The sequence below is a fragment of the Carassius gibelio genome, chromosome A1 (genome assembly GCF_023724105.1).
Source record: "Carassius gibelio isolate Cgi1373 ecotype wild population from Czech Republic chromosome A1, carGib1.2-hapl.c, whole genome shotgun sequence".
Taxonomy (NCBI): Eukaryota; Metazoa; Chordata; class Actinopteri; order Cypriniformes; family Cyprinidae; genus Carassius; species Carassius gibelio.
The window spans coordinates 36721684-36743115 of NC_068371.1; the positions used below are offsets into that span (position 1 = coordinate 36721684).

General features: G+C 39.0%; 3 protein-coding genes across 6 annotated transcripts; all 3 read right to left on the bottom strand.

Annotated features, from left to right (window-relative positions):
- Positions 1-98: 98 nt before the first annotated feature.
- On the bottom strand, positions 99-7829 carry LOC128019837 (G-protein coupled receptor family C group 5 member B-like). Its single transcript, XM_052606118.1, has 4 exons — positions 7132-7829; positions 1648-2718; positions 1325-1431; positions 99-1241 (listed from the first exon to the last, which is right to left on the bottom strand). The coding sequence occupies exons 2-4, from the start codon at positions 2714-2716 to the stop codon at positions 1197-1199; spliced, it is 1221 nt and encodes a 406-aa protein (XP_052462078.1). The 5' UTR covers positions 2717-2718; positions 7132-7829; the 3' UTR covers positions 99-1196.
- Positions 7830-9035: 1206 nt separating this feature from the next.
- si:ch211-202h22.7 (lipopolysaccharide-induced tumor necrosis factor-alpha factor homolog) lies at positions 9036-15257 on the bottom strand. Of its 4 annotated transcripts, XM_052606145.1 has the most exons (8): positions 15113-15164; positions 13660-13904; positions 13467-13576; positions 13311-13388; positions 10553-10639; positions 10311-10394; positions 10027-10171; positions 9036-9797 (listed from the first exon to the last, which is right to left on the bottom strand). In XM_052606145.1, exons 3-8 carry the CDS (start codon positions 13564-13566, stop codon positions 9692-9694), a joined length of 600 nt encoding a protein of 199 aa, XP_052462105.1. In that variant the 5' UTR covers positions 13567-13576; positions 13660-13904; positions 15113-15164; the 3' UTR covers positions 9036-9691. The 4 variants fall into 4 exon arrangements, with proteins under 4 accessions (XP_052462105.1, XP_052462096.1, XP_052462090.1 ...); XM_052606136.1 differs by lacking the exon at positions 13660-13904 and having other exon boundaries at positions 15113-15257; XM_052606130.1 differs by lacking the exons at positions 13660-13904; positions 15113-15164 and adding an exon at positions 14374-14532.
- Positions 15258-16310: 1053 nt separating this feature from the next.
- On the bottom strand, positions 16311-18636 carry si:ch211-202h22.8 (Lipopolysaccharide-induced tumor necrosis factor-alpha factor homolog-like). Its single transcript, XM_052606167.1, has 5 exons — positions 18508-18636; positions 18000-18097; positions 17820-17921; positions 17305-17458; positions 16311-16435 (listed from the first exon to the last, which is right to left on the bottom strand). The coding sequence occupies exons 2-5, from the start codon at positions 18085-18087 to the stop codon at positions 16330-16332; spliced, it is 450 nt and encodes a 149-aa protein (XP_052462127.1). The 5' UTR covers positions 18088-18097; positions 18508-18636; the 3' UTR covers positions 16311-16329.
- Positions 18637-21432: the final 2796 nt, after the last annotated feature.

Genomic DNA, 21432 nt, shown 5'->3' on the forward strand with positions numbered 1-21432 from the left:
TTTCCTTTCAAATCCCGGAAGAAATCGCTCGTCACCTCCTTCGCAACAGTGACCGAATGTACATGCGCATTGTGTGGTATTCAAAGAGACACTTTGAAAACACTGTAGGAATGTTTATTAGAATTTGTCTCAAATATAGACATCAAGTATAGGGAAAAATACAACGATTCTGTGCAATATACCTGAACATCACGAACAGAATAAAGAACGATTCAGCCGTTTCCACTGACCCTGTTGAAATGTCTCAATCTGTGAGACTGCAGCACCGTCACAGCAGCATCCAGACACGGTTAGTATACAGTATTGCCTTACAAGATCAAACACGGCATTACATTTATAGATGCATCATAAAGACTGACAGTCAAGCGTGCAAAGATTGGAAAAGAACATCAAAAGTGATATCTAAAAAAAAAACTAAAAGATTGAATTAAAAAAGGTTTAAAAAGAAGATACCAATTGAATACAAAACAGTTCAGATAAATTTAATAAATTTCAAAGTGATAGATTTTGATTATATAATTAAAGTGGAATGTAGGTAGAAGATTGGCTAAGGCTAGAAATTATTGAAATAATCTCTGTCACACAATCTCTTTATTAAAGTCAACATGTCAGCTGACCCCTTAATACAGATTTCTGGATTTTTGGAATAATTAATCTGTGTGTGTTTCTTTGAAATAAGATGCTTTTTTTATTAGCTGACATTTCGGATCCCTCTTAATTTCCCCCTGCTGTCCACAGAAACTGTCAATCAATTCACATTGAATAAATGAGTGAATGACATTTATTCTCTCACACTCAGAAATGTGTCAGATTATGTAAGTACTTGGGTCTGTCACCAGCTTTTCATGTTGACTTTAACACTCCCTCTCCTTTCTATTTCACACGTCTCTATTTATGTAAATTCTTACAGGTCCTTGATTTGTCTGATTCATGTAATCTAAACAGACATCACCAGAGTGATATCAAATATATAGCAAGTCCTTTATTTTGAATTAAGCACTTAATAGAGAAAATGTGCAAAAATTAGCCTGCTCCCATGTGGAAAATGTCCATTAATTAAATCATCTTTTCTATTAGAGGAGCATTTCCAAATGATTAACATGAAACCTTAATAAAGTGCTTTTTGACTTTGTGAATCACCCGAAGTCAATCCTTTCTGGGGGCAGAAGAGGATATTATTGCCTTGGTAATCGCTCTCACCACAGATGCCTCCCTGTGAAGTTTGGAGGGGCCGTTGGGATCTGGAACATAAAGCAGGAGGTTAACTAGGAGTGAAACGTAGTCATTAACTCTTTAAAGGTTTTTATAAAGGATTGTTACTGACCGGTCCTGAGTTCATGAGCAGGGCCATCTCTGTGGGCTGGTAAACGTGACTCCTGAACGGCACAGCGGGACGTATCAGTCCGTTATGATAACCTCCTGTCTGCAGAACTGCACAAAACAGAACAATATATATACGTCATTATGTAAAACATATGTATATTATAACACTAATCTGACTAAACAGAATGAAGATCAAATAAAATAAAAAGACTTCACCACTGCAAACACAGAACATTTTCCTAACGTTCCCAAAGCACTGACATTTTTATAACCATAAACTACCCTTTCCCAAATGTTGCTCATGTTTTTTGTGTGTCAGTCTACCTGCACTGTGCTCCTCTACGGTGTACGCCTGACTCTCTGCGAACGGAGCTCTGGGATTGGTCGGCCGATCGTCCTCATGGTAACTCTGTGCCGTCGGCAGCTGAGGGGTGTCGTAGTAGTTCTGCCCGGTGTCTGCATTCCTCTGACTGGACGGACGCAAGCACAGGTGCGTTTCTGGGATAGCGTGAAATAACAGCAGCACCCAACCCTCGCTCACCAAGGCAACTGCTAAAGCTGGCTCATCCCAATCCTTCGCTACGGTCGTGATGGTGGCGTCTCCGTAGAGATAGAGACCGAGCCAGGCGACCCAGAGGAGAAGCGAAGACAGACATGAGAGGAAAAGCCAGACAGCGTTGCACCTCCACTTCATCGTCTTCCTGCTCGAGTCCTCTCTGTTTCTCCCTCCGCACAGCACCACAGCCAACGACAACATGCTAGCAGCTAACAACAACGCTAGAGCATAGCTACACACCAACACAAAGTCTAGAGGCAGGTAATCACAGGCTGCATGTCCCTCGCGGACCACCGTAAGCAGCAGCCACTCTCCAGCAATGATGCCTTGAACCATAGTGAGTGTAAACGCCAATCCGGCGAGAGAGCTGCCCGCTGGGCTCCGCCTCCCTCCGGCCAGCTTCTTCAGCCGCACTCCCTGCACCAGCAGACAGGAGAAACACATCGCAAACAACGCCCCCCACAGCCCACGGCGCACCATGCAGAGCACCTCGCCACGCCCCACCAAGAACACCAGCGATAGGCTGAAGAGGCCCATCGTTGCAGCCAATAGGAGGAGGAGGGGACCGACGCCACATCGCTTCTCCGGTTCCGTTACCGTTTTCAGCTTGGCTAACAGAATCACAGCTATGATCAAAGCAGATATGGTACCGCCGCACGCTACGGCCTCCAGCACCACGCCCCACACGGACTCCAGATCACACAAAACTCTGTAGGGTGGGTCCACTGTAGCGCCACATCCATGAGGAGGGTGTGGGGCTTTAACCTTGGGCGGGTCCTCAAGAGCACAGCAGCCAATCAGAAAGAGAATGAAGATGAAGGTGGGCCTTAGAGCCATGGCTGTAAGAGAAAGAATACAACTAAATGTATTTTTGTGTAAAACACAAAGTATACTTCATTTTTTACATGTATCTGAGAATATGCCTGCGTATGTGTGAAACAAAAAATGTTTGTCTCCAGAAAAGTGTGTGTGTACAACACATGCGCCACTAGAATAGTATGTGCATACTTTGGCTCTGTCCCAAATTGCACCCTAAACACTTGTGGTCTACTTGTGGAGTCTTTGACTTTTGTGTAGAAGTTGTGCTGCAGAACTCATCCCATTACGCATTGAGAGTGCAAAGCGGATGAAAAGGGGGTGCTCACGAGTTTTTAAAGGCCTTAATGGATGCACGCGACAGCCATTGTAAGACCGCAAGACCGCAAGTGCACATGAAGTGTGCCATTTGGGACAGGGCCTTTGTATGTGCAGTTCACACATGTGCTTTAAATTTGTATTGCACTAATCAGTTGCTCCAGAAGGTGGCAACACTGGCCTGGGCTGTTGTTTCACAGCAGAATGAAAAATGAAAGAGACAGAACAACAACAAAAAGAATACAAAGATTTTTATCAGTGATACCTTCTGGAGAAAAATATCACAGACATTGGACAAAGATAAAACTTTATAGAACACGTGTCGATTTCTTTGTTCCCACATGCTATGAAAAAGCATATACTTATGCTTTCAACTGTACATATACTGTATGCTAGCGTTTGCATACACAAAATAAGTATACTTTGGGCAAATAAAAAACATTTTCGGTAAAAACCAAACCAACCAGCTCTGAGATTAACCACAAGAAATCACTTTAGACAGTGTTCTTATGGAAAATTACAGTGTTTATTGTAATAGATTTAATAGTTTATTATACATTTATTTCAGAAATCTCTGTATAGAATGTTTAATCAGGTCCTGAATCTCGGTGGAGGACTGTGTAGGCTATATATCGCATAGTTTCACTCATTCCCACAGCTTTCACGTTTATAATGATGGAAACTTCTGCAAATATTTCATCAATATAAGATGAATTGCAAACAAACTATCAGATAAAATATTCTCGAGTCTCGACCTTAATCAGGTTAAATACTCCATTTTGTAATTTAAAGCAGTTGGAAATTAGGTTGTGAGGGATAGACTAAAGCCTAAAGTCTTTACAATGTTGCGCACTAATTTTCAAAATTCACAACTTTGAGTTTTTAAAAGACATTTCGTCTTTATTTTTTGGTATGTTGTTAAACAATAGTAACACACTGTATATTCCTCACAGCCTCTTTGTCGTTTCTGTCAATCACACCACGAGATCGCTGCATTTCGCAAACTAGACCCAGTCGGCGTTGAACGTTGAAACCACAACTGACCTTATTTCAACCATATTTCAACGTCGAAGGTCGGTCATGTGCCGACTGGGTAGACTACAACAAACAGGGATTTAGACAAAATATATTTTTTGCTTCATTTTTTTTCTCGTGCGAAAATCCTTTTTTTTCACTAACTATAAAATGACATGTAAAGTCCAATACAGTTTTCCCCCGTATATAGTAGGGGAAATTACTGTAAACCATTTAACAGGTTTTTACTGTAGCATTTTTACAGTGTTTTACAGTTAAATTCACAGTAATGTTTTACAGGATAAACTTCACAATTGCTAAGAATATTATTCACAATTAGCCAGAGTTTCAACTTTATTTACAATAAAGCCTTAACAATTATCCATGAAATCAAATGAGAAACGACAGGCTATAGCCTACAACACAGAACTGAGTCACTGATTATAAATAAGTGCAAATTATTACAGTAGCCTACAGACTTGATGCTGTAATTTCCATTTCCATAGTAACAGCCACGTCTCTAGATGGGAATTTGTCTATTAAATACATTTTTTTTAAAGAAACGAGTGGAATTTTTACACATTTCACCTTTTTCAGTTTGGTTGTTATCCGTAGTTATCTGTTCGTGTGATAATAATAGTCGGTCTATAATTTTTCAGACGCATTTGCTCATCCTCTGCTGCTGAGAGTAAAGAGGAGTCTGTCTCGCATCCTCTGCCCTTTATAAACTCCCGACAGTTGCTATGGCAACCGGAGGCGCGCGTGTATGGAGTGAGTTTTGGTTCTTTATTACATGCGAGAAAATAAAAGATCTGAGAGAAAAAAAAAAGTTTGAGAGAAAAAGTTATCACACTGATAGCAAAAAAACATTTCATGAGAGAAAAAAGAATATTTGAGAGAAAAAGTTTTCATGCCAATAGCAAAAAATAATAATATTTGAGACTAAAAAAAGTTTTGAGATAAAGTATTTTGTCATAGAACATAAAAAAATATACATTTGAAATTTTTAAAATTACTTCTGAGAAAAAAAATCTCTCTCAAAATACTTTGAAAAAAAACTCTCAAATATATATGTTTTGCTATCAGTGTGAAAATATTTTCTCTAAAAAAAAAAAAGTCTTTCTCTCGAAACGCTTTTCTTTACTCTTGATGCAATTTCTTGCTCTCGTGTCAGGATTTTGCTTTTACTGTGAGAATTGTGTCATGGGCGGGGCCACGTTCCTATTGGCCAGTCGGGTGAGCATCGTCTTGTCTTGGGAGTCGAACTGAATCATTACACCATTGTTCGGTTCACCTGCATAGATGCCGCCTCTGCCTTATGGATAGTTAAGTTGAGCAGTGAGCACGGACACTCCAATGTTTGGGTAAGATGATGACACACAGCTGGCTGAGCAAGTTCAGTATCACTGAAGATTAAACATTAAAAAATAGCACTCATATTCATGAATGAACGTGTATTATATTATTTGCTTGCTAATCGCTAGTAAAGCTAACCAGCCATCATGCTAGGTAAACTTGCAAACTCACCTGGTTTATACTATGTTTAAATCAAATGCCAAATTAATGTTTTGATTTAGATAGTTTCACGCCTTATTTAGTGAGTAGTGAGCTAGTTTCTACCTTTGCACTTGCTAGCCTCAAAGCACCTGAAGAGTAACGTTAACTGCTTGTTCTTACAACCTCCCGCACAACTTTCAACTAACGCTAGTATGCATGGAAAGTGGCAACCCTACAACTAGCTAACGTTAGACAGTGATTGACATACCGTTTGAAAGATTTAAAAGAAAAAATAATTACCATGACAGTACAGGCACAAACATATTTGTGGGTTGCTAATGTAAGAGTTAATCCTAGACCTGCAATTTACCTTGTCAGCTCTAGACCTCAGCTAGATGGTAAAAAATATTTAGAATAAGCCCCGTGTAGCTGAGTTTGCGAGCTATACATGCAGTGTAGCTAAACATGTGCAACAACCATACAAAGACTATTTTAAACAAAACTAGGTGGGACACTTTCAAACGGTATATCAATCACTGCTCACTACTCACTAAATAAGGCGTGAAACTATCTAAATCAAAACATTAATTTGGCATTTGATTTAAACATAGTATAAACCAGGTGAGTTTGCAAGTTTACCTAGCATGATGGCTGGTTAGCTTTACTAGCGATTAGCAAGCAAATAATATAATACACATTCATTCATGAATATGAGTGCTATTTTTTAATGTTTAATCTTCAGTGATACTGAACTTGCTCAGCCAGCTGTGTGTCATCATCTTACCCAAACATTGGAGTGTCCGTGCTCACTGCTCAACTTAACTAGCCATAAGGCAGAGGCGGCATCTATGCAGGTGAACCGAACAATGGTGTAATGATTCAGTTCGACTCCCAAGACAAGACGATGCTCACCCGACTGGCCAATAGGAACGTGGCCCCGCCCATGACACAATTCTCACAGTGAAAGCAAAATCCTGACACGAGAGCAAGAAATTGCATCAAGAGCAAAGAAAAGCGTTTCGAGAGAAACACTTTTTTTTTTTTTTGAGAAAATATTTTCACACTGATAGCAAAACATATATATTTGAGAGTTTTTTTTCAAAGTATTTTGAGAGAGATTTTTTTCTCAGAAGTAATTTTTAAAATTTCAAATGTATATTTTTTTATGTTCTATGAGAAAATACTTTCTCTCAAAACTTTTTTTAGTCTCAAATATTATTATTTTTTGCTATTGGCATGAAAACTTTTTCTCTCAAATATTCTTTTTTCTCTCATGAAATGTTTTTTTGCTATCAGTGTAATAACTTTTTCTCTCAAACTTTTTTTTTTCTCTCAGATCTTTTATTTTCTCGCATGTAATAAAGACACATTTCTAACTCCATACGCGTGGGCTGGCCTAGATGGAGCTGCACGCGATTTATATAAAAAAGCAAGAAACACGCGCGCGCGCACACACGGTGTGTTTAAACACACAACTTTAGCATCAAATTTACATGAGTTTTTTAAAGACAACAATATCACAATTAACTAAAAATGATTCAAGAATAGATATGAAGTCAAAACAGTAATATAAACCCCGTCAGACCGCTGCCAGCAGTGTTACTCACCTGATGACTTCAGACTGTATTTGAGATAAAGCCTTGGACGCACGTCGATACGTATTTCTTAGTGCAGGAGACTTTCAGCACACATTCCCACAGTCCAAATCTCTTCTTATGGCGTGGGAATTATCCTGAAAAACACAAACTCCTGCACTGACATCGCGTGTCCTCGGTGCTCAGTGACAGAAACCAGCTGATGTGCGACAGACAGCTTCACACCCACACACTACATCTGGAAGAGAGCATCCTCACTTCTCCATTTCGCTTCTTGCTTCTGGCTTTCTTTCAGGCTCCTTTTGACCGTGTTAAATCTCCTCTCTCAGAAATCTCCTCCGCGTTCAGTAGAGGGTAAAATTCACGTCTGATTCAACACAGACCTCAGTGGAGCGCTGTTGTCACATGCATCTCTCTCTCTCTCTCTCTCTCTCTCTCTCTCTCTCTCTCTCTGTCTGTCTCTCTCTCTCTTCAGGGCTTCATTTGCAGCATTGTGACTGCTGCTGATGCAGAGCGCCTATAAATAAACCACAGCAAACTCTTCAGCAATCACGCTTCTCACACTCTCGTGATGATCCAAACTAAATATCTCCAGTTAGACGTCAGAGACAACTGACAGGCCACACACACACTCACAGCCAGGTGTGTGTCCACGTGCAATTACTTGAGGGAGTCTTATGTAATAAAGATCCACGCGCTTCAGGTCATACTGTCCATTAGCGCGCGCGCGCGCGCGTGTGTGTGTGTGTGTATGTGTCTCTTTAAGTAGCCTTCAGATAATCCTGTCCAGTGTAGATAGCATCCGAGTATTAGAAGTAGTTTCCTTACCTCTCCTTTCATTATTTGTACGTGATAGTTTAGTTAGAGTATTAAACCAGTGACAAGTACAGTGAATAATTAGGATCTGAAAGGTGAAATTTGATCACAGATGCACATTCCTAGAGGCAGGTAATCACAGTCTACAAAACAGTGGCTTGAGGCCTTACACACAAACACACACACACGCGCGCGTCAGCACAAAGACTCCAGATTAGTGCTTGTTGATGATTAGGTTAAGCTGCATTCAGATGACTTGCTAAACCGTCTCATTCAGCAGAACTCTGAGAGCTGAATGTATTTTATATAATGTATAACATGGACCGTTCTCAGGACTTTGGCTAACATTCCGATAAGGTTCTCTCAAACTTATGAACAAACATTCTTAAGTAGGCTAACGTTAAGAAAAATGTTCATTCCATGCAATCTGGTCTTCTCTTGTAAAAAAAAAAAAAAAACATTTTAGTTGGATGCTCATATAAGGTTTTTTTAAATGTTGCTTATTGTTTCAGAGAACATTCAAATCGAACGATCCCATAACGTTTGTAAAATAATAAAAATGGAACGTTGCCTTAACTTTTACATGACCAAGAAAAATAATTGAATGTACACAAGATATAAGAACATTTTCGACATCTATCTGAGCAAGTAAAGACTGATTTATCTAATAGTCTAACACTGCCAACATGTTCACCGATGTCTAGAGACAGTTTATTAGGACACAGAGCCTCAAATCAGATGGGAAAATAAAAATATATATCTATTAATTTTGTTAATTAAATGAAATGACTAAATAAAATAGAATAATGCTGGACTTCCTTTGAGGTTTTAAATGGCTTCATTTGTTGTTGTTTCATTCGTTAGACACTAGAGAGCGACTAGCACCTGATTTTAGTTTTGGTGTTAGAAGATCTTCATCTAGTGTTGTATTCATCTCTTCAGATTGTTTTTTACCTTAGCAATGGCGCATTTGCGTTATCTTTTTGAGGCCAGGATGTGATTATCTGTAAGCACAATGCGTTCCCACCAAATGGTAACATTTTTTGTTCACAGTATTTTTTCTATTATTACATGTTGGAAATATATTTCAGTGTTCCGTCTGAAGATTGACTGAATATTATTTTATTGAATTCAATGCATTGTTCCAGCTCTAAACTCTTACCAGATACCAGATACCAGCATGAGACCTAAGCTACGTCAGTGATGGTGAATTCCTTGTGTCAAAGTGGTTTGGCTAGTTTTTTCACAAAGTATTTTATTTTTCCTTGATGTCACAACTGAGTTATTAACAGAATGTTGCGTACAGCAGGGATCTCCAACCCTGCTCCCGAAGAGCGACTGTCCTGCAGATCTCAGTTCCAACCCTGCTCCAGCACACCTGTCTGCGATCATCAAACCACCCTGGACACCTCATTAGCTGCTTCAGGTGTGTTTGATTGGGGCTGGAGCTGAAATCTGCAGGACCATAGCTCTCAGGGAACACACAAAGCCATGAAAGTCTTTAGCATGAATAGCTGTAGTCAAAAGAAAAGGATGCAAAAAATATTTGTCTCTGGTATTATATAAATATCATAGTATATATTATAAGATAAACAATGTAATATGACAAATCTATCTATTTATCTATCTGGAAAGAGAAACCCATACAAGTCTTTTTATATCATGATGTTATTTTTTCTGTGAATTAGGAAGCCCAGTAATGTCCAGAAGATGTTGGCGGTAGTTTTCATTAGGTCCTTCATCTTTGTTTCGGGAGCTACATGCGTTTGTGCACGTACAAAACGGTTTTGCAGACAGGGCAGCGATGTTGTACGTCCTTGCAGGAATCCACACAGAACGGAATCAGACAACACGGCCAGATCCTGGACAGAAAACGGGATCAGTTTCATGGTTCATTCATTCAATTCACGCAGCAACTACATATTCACAAAAATAACCCTTCACTTTGAGGTGTGCATGTAAAATAACCCACACATCTGTACAGGTTAGTTTGACTCTACTGTAAGTGGCACATTAAAATAAAACTAAGTGCCAAAGTGGACCAGATAGTCAAAAGTCTGTATTTGAGGATCTGGTGAATACCGTTCTTACCCGAAAATGCCGAGACCTCCACAGATGGCCCACACCAACAGGCCATTGACATACTCGGTCTGTGTGATGACCTGATGCTGGCAGTGAGGACATTTTGTCTGCCCCGGGACGTCAGTCAGTTGTCGTTGCACAACTACCACTGTGGCTAAATGGAAAGACACATATAATATGACCATAAACCTCAAATGTGTTATTCTGTACAGATGCATCATGTGTATGCTGAAAGCTTCTAGTGTTTGAACACAGACTGAGATGGAGTCATTAAACGAGTGTTTTCTGCTCACTCATGGCAGGTGCAGTAGACTGGACCGTCTGAGTGACAGTGGACGACATGACCGTGGGCTGTGGGTTATAAACTGCCATCGGAACTTAAAGAGAAATCAAAGCTCATGATCAAAACCAACAGAACCAATCTGGCTTCTCATGTGCCCTTTATGTGTGCTGGTTCTTCAGAAATTTTATTATGCTGTAGTGTTATACTGAAGTGTTCTGGTTGTCATTTAAACAGAGAGCCATAAACACTCACCGATGCCAGGCATTGATGAAGACTGGACTGTCTGAGTTACGGTGGATGAAGACATGACTGGCCCTTGTGGAACTGGAGCTGGGTAAACTGTTTATTGTCACCAGAAAACAGAAAAGCATCATCTCAAAACATTGACACTTAATGTCCCCATGAAATCTAAATTAAAGTGTTTTGAGTGTTAGTATCAATATGTTAATCTTAAGGTTATCTAAAAGACAGTGTGCTCCAAATCAGTGACAAAATTCACATTTAGAAGATATAAGCATTCAAAGCTTGCAGTTCGTCACTTCGTCCAAAACAGCTCAACGATTTTTTTGACGTCACATTGTACTTCATCTTCTCATCAAATCTTCTGAAATGCTCTCTAGAATCTAGTGCCCGCCCCCTGCACTATAAATACAGACATTGAAGCGCCGACTGAGATCGGCTACTTCTTCACAGTGTAGTATTTCCTGTACAGTGAAGTGCACACTGTAGGTAATAAGGAACAATTCAGACAGTGTAAATATGTTTTCAATTGGTGCAAATGAGGTCAGGTTTCACGTTGTTTCATGCAAACCACGGCAGAGCACACAGTTTGATCCGGACTTTGGCTCCGGTCCAGAGCAGATCATATGCGCGAGACAGCATATATTAAACATTTTTACAACTACACAAGCCTCAGCATTATTATGAAGACTATTTTGTTTTACTAAGAGTTGCATATTGAATTTAGGGGGTAATCTATTAAACTGGGGCTATCAAATGCGGCTTTACCGAGCTCAACAGCTCTGGCCCGAGCAGATATAAGCAAAGTGCTATTGGATAATTTATAAAGGGGGCGGGGCTGCTCTATACAGTATTGTTCAAAATAATAGCAGTACAATGTGACTAACCAGAATAATCAAGGTTTTTCGTATATTTTTTTATTGCTACGTGGCAAACAAGTTACCAGTAGGTTCAGTAGATTCTCAGAAAACAAATGAGACCCAGCATTCATGATATGCACGCTCTTAAGGCTGTGCAATTGGGCAATTAGTTGAATTAGTTGAAAGGGGTGTGTTCAAAAAAATAGCAGTGTGGCATTCAATCACTGAGGTCATCAATTTTGTGAAGAAACAGGTGTGAATCAAGTGGCCCCTATTTAAGGATGAAGCCAACACTTGTTGAACATGCATTTGAAAGCTGAGGAAAATGGGTCGTTCAAGACATTGTTCAGAAGAACAGCGTACTTTGATTAAAAAGTTGATTAGAGAGGGGAAAACCTATAAAGAGGTGCAAAAAATGATAGGCTGTTCAGCTAAAATGATCTCCAATGCCTTAAAATGGAGAGCAAAACCAGAGAGACGTGGAAGAAAACGGAAGACAACCATCAAAATGGATAGAAGAATAACCAGAATGGCAAAGGCTCAGCCAATGATCACCTCCAGGATGATCAAAGACAGTCTGGAGTTACCTGTAAGTACTGTGACATTTAGAAGACGTCTGTGTGAAGCTAATCTATTTTCAAGAATCCCCCGCAAAGTCCCTCTGTTAAAAAAAAGGCATGTGCAGAAGAGGTTACAATTTGCCAAAGAACACATCAACTGGCCTAAAGAGAAATGGAGGAACATTTTGTGGACTGATGAGAGTAAAATTGTTCTTTATGGGTCCAAGGGCCACAGGCAGTTTGTGAGACGACCCCCAAACTCTGAATTCAAGCCACAGTACACAGTGAAGACAGTGAAGCATGGAGGTGCAAGCATCATGATATGTGCATGTTTCTCCTACTATGGTGTTGGGCCTATTTATCGCATACCAGGGATCATGGATCAGTTTGCATATGTTAAAATACTTGAAGAGGTCATGTTGCCCTATGCTGAAGAGGACATGCCCTTGAAATGGTTGTTTCAACAGGACAATGACCCAAAACACACTAGTAAACGGGCAAAGTCTTGGTTCCAAACCAACAAAATTAATGTTATGGAGTGGCCAGCCCAATCTCCAGACCTTAATCCAATTGAGAACTTGTGGGGTGATATCAAAAATGCTGTTTCTGAAGCAAAACCAAGAAATGTGAATGAATTGTGGAATGTTGTTAAAGAATCATGGAGTGGAATAACAGTTGAGAGGTGCCACAAGTTGGTTGACTCCATGCCACACAGATGTCAAGCAGTTTTAAAAAACTGTGGTCATACAACTAAATATTAGTTTAGTGATTCACAGGATTGCTAAATCCCAGAAAAAAAAAATGTTTGTACAAAATAGTTTTGAGTTTGTACAGTCAAAGGTAGACACTGCTATTTTTTTTAACACACTCCTTTCAACTAATTGCCCAATTGCACAGCCTTAAGAGCGTGCATATCATGAATGCTGGGTCTTGTTTGTTTTCTGACAATCTACTGAACCTACTGGTAACTTGTTTGCCACGTAGCAATAAAAAATATACTAAAAACCTTGATTATTCTGGTTAGTCACATTGTACTGCTATTATTTTGAACAATACTGTATGTCTGAAATTATGTGGAAATTACGACACCACATAGAACAATGCTGGGTGTTTCAAGGCACTTCAGGGGACCTATAAGACTGTTTTTGTGATCCAGGGTCATATATATATATGTCACAAGCACCATGACTGTGCAGAATTGTTTTCCTTTTCTATGTTTAGACGGTGCCAGGCAGCATTTTGGAATGCTGTAGGACTTCTTTTGAGTCATCACCATTGTGCAACATTGAACCAGTTCCAGCTTCCTTTTAAACTACAATCTCATGCCACACAGTAAATATCAGTTCTCACCAAAGCCAGGTGACTGGACTGTTTGGGTTACGTTGGATCCCATGACTGTCTGTGGATTGTATACAGTGGCCACTGGACCTGTAAAAAAGATCATTATTGAATCACTCTAGTTAAAGGATTGATAATCTCTGATTTGAGAATCAGGGGTCTGCTGACCGGGTTGGGTCTGGTAGGCAATCTGCGGTGTCTGGTAGGAAATGTTGTTTTGGACCATTGGTGGTCCAGGATATGGAGGGGGTAATGGTTCTTTTTCCATTATGGATAATCTGTGAATGAGGAAAACAAATAAGAGTGACCGTTCTACGTACTGCAAAGCAACAATAGAATTGAGGAACAGAATGACTTCTACCTTCGTCTCAAATCAGGGAAGTCAATATAATGAAGGGCCTGGGCTGTGCATATTTTTTAATGGCATCAATCTGATCTGGTGACTGACTCAAAAATATGTTTGCATCAAGCAGGTTGTGTAATCCTAGAGGTTTGTGTAAGGTGTGCTAGGTACACATGAATGACATTCAGCCAGGTAATGTGGCAATCAAAGCAGTGGTTGGTTGGGCATTCAGGTATGTCCTTGCTCCAAAAGCAGCACTTGTTCTTACATGTAATTTGGAGAAATGTGGCTTTTAGTGGACATAAGAATCAAGTTGATCACATAACACTTCACAAACAATGGTCACAATAGTTCTTTGTCCTTATTATGAACGTCATAATTTTATTTGATCTTTTAAAAGTCATTTAATTAAATGTTTTGCTGCAAAGTGTGCTTGTGAGTCTCTTTCAAACTTGCTTTGATATTTAGTAGGGTGAATTGCCTTAAAGTGGGACACTGCCTAATGTGGGACAATTAAGGTTTCGTGTTTGTAGCTCCCCCATAAATACACGAATGCCAGTGAAACTCTGGGTTACCACTTAAGGCTGGGGACACATCCTGGTTATTTTTTTAACGGTATTAGTTGTGCATTTAATGTTTTGGTTACACATCGCAATATGTCTGAATCTGAAATGCAAAAAATATCCCACATTAGGGGAATTCACCCAATCTAATGCAATGACTGCTCTTCACCTTAAAAGTGCGACGTGAGTGTCCAGTCTTCATCTGTTATTAACATGTGATCTGATCGCCTCACAACCGAACCCAGATCAGCCAGTTTGACCACATTTTATCCGTGAACAGGTTAGTATTAACAATGTGTTCCCGGGAAAAGTAAAATTTGTTAATTTGAACATGGCGTTGCTGTTAGCTGACATCTAAACACTGCGACAAACTGAACAGACGCCAATGAACGGAAAGTAAGGTGACTCGAGTAAACACTTCTGGGACTGAGATTTACCTGATTTCACCCATCTTGTCTGTCAAAAATTTAATCTTTAGTAACCGAGGCTCAAGATAAATATTTCTAGCAAAAAAGCTATTACGTTGATTATTGCGGTTTCAAAGTGAAATGTCCCATGAATTGCGCTAAAGAAGTATCGCTTTATCTCAAACAGATACACGTGACTTTATTGTCAACATTTTATTATCATAGTTCATATCGCGGCAGTTTGGAATTCAGATGCCGGATGAATGGCGCCAAAAGGTTAATGCCATATACATTTTTTTTTGTGTTAAGATTCGCAAAATTGTAGTCTTCCAATAAGCCTTTAAAAATGCTTTGATCATTATCTAAATTTTCACAAAACAATTATCTGTATCCAGACATCAAAAAGTGACTGTGGAAGCACATAATCCAAAATCAAAAATAGCTACTATCCCCATGTTTTTTCAAACTAAAACACCAAACCTTTCATAATGTGACACCTACCTGTGTGTTTCTGCAGTTGGTGGAAAGCTTTGGCAGTTTTGATGTCCTTCACCACTGATAATGGATTCAAATAGGGGTGGAGCAAGAGTATTGGTGAGAAGGCTTATGCCAAAATTCTCATGAGATCATGCAAAAGAGACTGAAGTGGTCAGAGGGAACCTGTTCACCAAACACCTGAATTTCCAGTTCTGTAATCTCCTAGTGTTTTATCTTCACCCCAGTCAAATGATCCAGTCTGCTGACCTTCGTGTTCTCTCAAATGCTTGACTTAAAAACATTAACAAGAGGACTGTAGGCGTACATTTGTGTTAAAGTAAGAATTAAAAGAGATTTGGTTTCAGTCTGTAATGTACATGATGTTTGTTTAGGGGATTGCATGTATCCTGGTAACAAATAAACACTCATGTAACTGGGCAGCAATGAAATCAGATACATCACTAATAGATGTGGAGACAACAACTTATTTATCTGTATGGTTCTACTGTTTTATTCTGCTGTTCTACAGAACCATTTCATGACATGATCTGAACATTTCAGTATAATGATGTTAAAATAGAGTATAATACTTCTTTGTAAGTGAAGTACAATGATAACAAAGGCTGAGCAACCATTGAGATGTTCCTCCAAGCAATGAGGATAGGTAATGTTGCTGGTTAGAAGCTAGTATGCCATCTAATGTTTAGGCAAGGAAAAACATGAATGAAAATAGGTCTTTGCTGCTAAGTACTTGTTCAGGATCTGAGTGTGCTGAACTGTGCTGGATTGAGACCCATATGGAGGAGATCTGAAGTAATGTGAAGCTGATGAATGTATCAAAGCACAAGATTTAACCCACTGAAACCCTCGTGGATAGGCTGGTCCGTTTTTCCCTCACCTTTGATCAGTGGCACTGCGCTTAAGTTCATTTAATTAATAAGACGTATTAGCAAAAAAAAAAAAAAGCACATATGCACTGATCTATATCCTCAATTGTTTTGTTTTTAAAAATAAAAAAGTAGGAAGACTTTTAGAGTAAAACAATTATTTATTGAAAGAAACAAGGAATATGAAAGAAAGTAAAGATCTTTAAATTTAAAACATAAATTTGTCTAAAAGCTACGTATATATCAACAACAAACAGATCTTATATGTCCACGTTAGGTTTGTATATATGTGTAAGAAAGGCTAAAACTAAACTCTGTCCAAATCTCCTAATGTTAAAGATTAGTCGGAGCGAACTACATGCGTTTGTACAGGTGGAGGACATTCTTGCAGTTTGGGCAGCGGTGTTCTACATCCTTGCAGGCATCCACAAAGAATGGAATCACACAACATGGCCAGATCCTGTACAGAAAAACACTCTGTCAGCTTGTGTGCATACAGGGGAATAAGAAATGAGCACAAAATAATCAGTTTATAATTGTATTGATAGCTCAATCAGACTGAAAAGCCTTTATGTAGACACCTCAGTCTGATCCCAGCTAACAGGGAATGTTCTCAGACCTTGAAACCTAGGAACAAACATTCTTCCAGTAATGTTAATATAATGTATGTTCAAAATGTTCGGTTCTTTACTAATGCGCGAAAAAATGATAAATTATAAAATGATCAAATGGAATGTTCCCTAAATATTAACATAATAAAGGCATAACACTTTTTCTTTAAACTCTGAAATTCTGAAGTTTTATTCGGAATAAATGCATGTGATTCAGATTGTAAAGTTTAGGGGAGTGGTTCATAACCCTGTCCTGGAAGACCCCCTGCCCTGTTCATTATGAATGTTTCCCTAATCAGACACACCCAATTTAGTTCTTGCATTCTCTGCTAACTATCTGATAAGTGGAATCAGGTTTGTGAGATAATGGAAACAAAAGGTGCAGGGCAGGGGAGCCTCCAGGACAGGTTTGGGAAGCACTGGTTTAAGGTTTATATATATACAAATTTCAGATCCGAAAACAGATTGGTTTCATTGGGATTGACAAACATTAGTGCATGTAAACAGACTGATTGTACTTTGATTTCAGCTGTAGCAGATTAAGTCAAGTCAGGTTTATTTGTAGTGCTTTATACAATACTTTTTGTGTCAAAACAGCTTTACAGTCGAACAGGAAAATAGTTTGTCAGTGATGCCAGAAGACGATAACAGCGATTTATTATCTAAAGTCAGTTCATTGAAAGTTCTGTAAATGCAAGTAAGTCGTTTTGTTTCTTACATTAGGATGCCCAGAACTCCACAGATGCTCCAGGTAAGCAGGCCATTGACATACGTGGTCTCTGTGACAATCTGCTGCTGGCAGTGAGGACATTTCATCTGTCCCGGGACGTCAGCTAGACGTGGTGCCGGTGACACCATCACTACCTGCATGGCTGAGCAGAAAAACAAAACAAAAAAATTTGTTTTAAATAATGATAATATTTTCTTGATATTTAGATTGTTTTGAGAAATTCAGTTTAACAATCTCTAATTCCTACATGCTTAAAAATAATGGTTCGTTGTTGTAAGTTTCATTAATGGTCCATTATACTTTTCAATGCACAAAAGTATTTTTTTAGTGTAGAAAGGTACTTTATATTATTAAAATATTGTACACAATTAGAAAAAGTGGTAATTTGACTGAAAGCTTCTTGGAGGTTGGTCAGTTGGGTCCTTGTGAGGATAAACATGTTGGTCACCAGCATGTGCTGAGTTTCTAATGAGTAAGTCTGAGGACGAGAGAAGTAGGCTGACCTGGTGCAGGTGCTGAAGTAGGAAGAATTACTGGAGCTGCAGCGGCGGAAGTCATTGGAATGTTCTGAGTGGGTTGAGGAGGATAAACTACTGGTACTGGGCCTGCGAAATCTTGGTGATAAAAACTGACAGAACCAGTTTAACTTATCTTGTCGGATAGAAGGAAAAAAGTACACTCACCTGGTTGCGGTTGGTATGTAACTGGTTGTGCAGGGTAGGGTACTGGGTTAGAACTAGGATATGGAGGGGGATTGGGATTTTTCTCCATTATTACAGATCTGTGAGATGAGAAAGAACCACGTATAAATCTCCATCTCTCTTTCTCCTTCAAAACTCATTAATGTTAGGTTAACACAATATTGTCCATGTATTTACAGCTGGACCTCTCCATCAGGTCTACCACACCCTTATGCGTGCCAGTTATTTATTTTAAACCAAGTTTTTAATAGATGAGAAGGCGAGAAAAGTGCTAGAGTCAACCAATCAAGGAAATTATTGTAGACCTTTCCAGCCCATTACCATATACACACACAAAAAGACATTTGTTTCCCTTTATGACGATTCAACAATTAAATATAACCCAAAAAGGTCACTGCCCAGCGATTGTAGACAGACTAACACAAAGATGGCAAGACCTTCATTGTTGTATTACTGTATTTGTCAATTTGAAATACATAAGAACACATACCTGGTCTCTGGAGAGCTGTTGAATGTCTACTCCTAGAATGTCACAGGTCGAGTACAGAGAGAGTATTAAACTCAGAGTTATGACAGCCAGTGATCTTTAGAGAGAGAGAGAGAGAGAGAGAGAGAGAGAGAGAGAGAGAGAGAGAGGAGGGGTATATATTTATACAGTACATTTCTTATGTGTATATAATAAATATTTATATTTTCTGTGACTGTTCATTATTGTTTTTAATTTCCCCCACTATCTAAACTGCTTTTTTCCCCCACTGTCCCACTTTCATTTTCCTGCAGTCTAAGTCTTCATTTTATGTACATATTTTATATTCCATTTTCTATTTATAAGTGAATGAGAGTTTTTTTTTATCATTAGATATTGCTGCAGCAGACTTCTTTCAAAATTACAATGAACATTTCTAAATTAAGTTTCTTTATGAATCTTCAGACCTACAGCGAATTGTAAATGTACTAAAATTAACTAGTATCAAATGGATATTTTAAGTAATTACAAAAGTTTTCCTTTCTATGCAAACAGAGTATAGAAATAGTCCAGAATGAAAGTAAACATATTTTCTAAATTCTCCTTCTGTTTAGCATTTATTATCAGTTTTGTTTTGCTGCATACCTGAGTTCACAGTTAGTTTCATTTTTCACTCATTTGCCTGCCTTCTTTTGGATTTTAAAAGACCCTTTTGGAATCTGAATATTTTTTTGTCGTCCTGATCTCTACAACTAAGTTGTGACACTACGCGCAGACAGTGGAGAAAAAAAATTTGAAACTATAAACTAAATAAACACATAAAACAGATGAAAAATAAAATACATAAAATAAACATAACGATAAAGATTATTGTAAAGGTTAAAAAACAATAAATAAAACACCCAACATACTTTTGTTCCTGTATTGTCTGGACATTTATATTGAAGTGTTTACTGTCTGCTACCTTGTTTGTTGCCATAGTTACCCTAATCACAACTAATCACCTCCACCTGTCCCTTGTTAGCTCTGGTTTTATTGTGTATCTATATATACCCCATTTTTTTTCTATATTATTTGTAAGGTCTTGTCCTTAATGGCAGTATATTTGCTGCTCTCATTCTGTTGTCGTTTCCTGGTTATTAGTGCTTCATGTTTGGTTCAATTGTATTTTTTATTTTTTTAATAAAGCTCACTTTGATCATTCTCCTCGTTTTTCACCTAACGTTACACTTCACTGTAATAGAAACCCCTTTTTTTTTAGACAATCACACTTTTGCCCATGACAATCATCTAACAGTGTAATGTCACTTTAAAAAATGTACTCCAAGTCGCTCAAATAACCGTGTTTTTTTTTTAGTTTGGATATTATTTTTTTCCCCATTGGAACAAAAGATAATTCTCTAAGCCAGGCAGCAGGTTAAACTTTTTTTTTTACTCACTTGTGTCACGCTGTCTAGTCTCTGTTCCCTGGGTGTCCACTAGTGGGCTCACTTCCCCTTAGGCACTTCACCGTAGGCACTAGAATTCCACTAGTCTTGTCCTGTCATCACAGTAATTGCACTCCTGCTAATTGTAGCAGAAATGAGTCGGACCAGACAAATTAAAGAGTCTATCAGAGCTGTGTGCATTGAAACGAGAGCCGAACTCTTCAGGAAGTCATAAATCAGTTCTAGTGCCACAAGAACCAAGCAAGATAACCAACCAACCAACTTGTTCACACAACAGCTTTCAACATTAACACCAATAGAACAATTATTGACAATTTTAATTCGAAGAAGAGATTGTCAAATTTATTGTTCGTAATTGAAATACAACACTGGACATCACATGTAAACCCAGGAGATCAAGTTAAATACTTGCATTGACTTCCCCCACCCAGCAGAACCAGACTGAAATTCCTAAGGGGGAGAAGGGCTTTAAAGGGGGGGTGAAATGCTCATTTTCACTCAATATCCTGTTAATCTTGAGTACCTATAGAGTAGTACTGCATCCTTCATAAATCCAAAAAGTCTTTAGTTTTATTATATTCATAAGAGAAAGATAGTCTGTACCGATTTTTCCCGGAAAAACACGAGCGTCTGGAGGCGTGACGTGTGGGCGGAGCTAAAGAATCACGAGCGCCAGTAGGCTTTTGAGTTGAGAGCATGTGGAAGCTGTGACATTACCGTGAGGGAAAAACCATCATCCAAAACAAACCATGGCTTACAGTCAGATTCAGCCATTTATTTATGATCCAGAATCAGATCCCGAGGCTGAAACTGAACGAGAGCAGCAGCAGCAACGACTCGCTCCGAGCGGGGCTCGAACCCGGGTCTCTGGCATGGGAGGTGGACGCACTAACAAGGAGGCAGAGATATTTGAAGCAGTTTTACTCACCACCTGTGGTTCCAACACACGATCGTGACCCTTTTTCCTTGGGATTGCATCATCCTTAAGAAATAAACGATACGCAAATCCGTCGTCAATCTGGGCCTTGTGAACAAGCATCTTCGAAATGCAGGGAACAAACAAAAACACTTGCACAACTCCGTTGATGCTCTGTAAAAATAAACTCCATCTACTGGTCCCCTAATGCTGTTTTTTCTTTGGTAATCTGTGCAGGGTTGTCTTGCCCTGGCAACCAAAAACACACTTCTTTTGTGACTTTTCGCGACGCTCTCGCTCTGATCAGTGAATCGCTCTGATCAGTGAAATGTCTGTGCTGCTCAGCCTCGCTATACGGGAGCGCGCGCTCTTCCGGCAGAAGTGCGTCAGGACCCATATAAGGAAATTCCGCTCCATCTAACGTCACACAGAGCCATACTCGAAAAAAACTTTCCGAAACTTGTGACAAACCGGAAGGAGTATTTTGGGAACAAAAATACTCCTTCAAATGTACAACTTAATTTTTGTTTCAACTTAACATTTCACCCCCCCTTTAAACCTCTGTCTCTACAGAACATCCCTGTG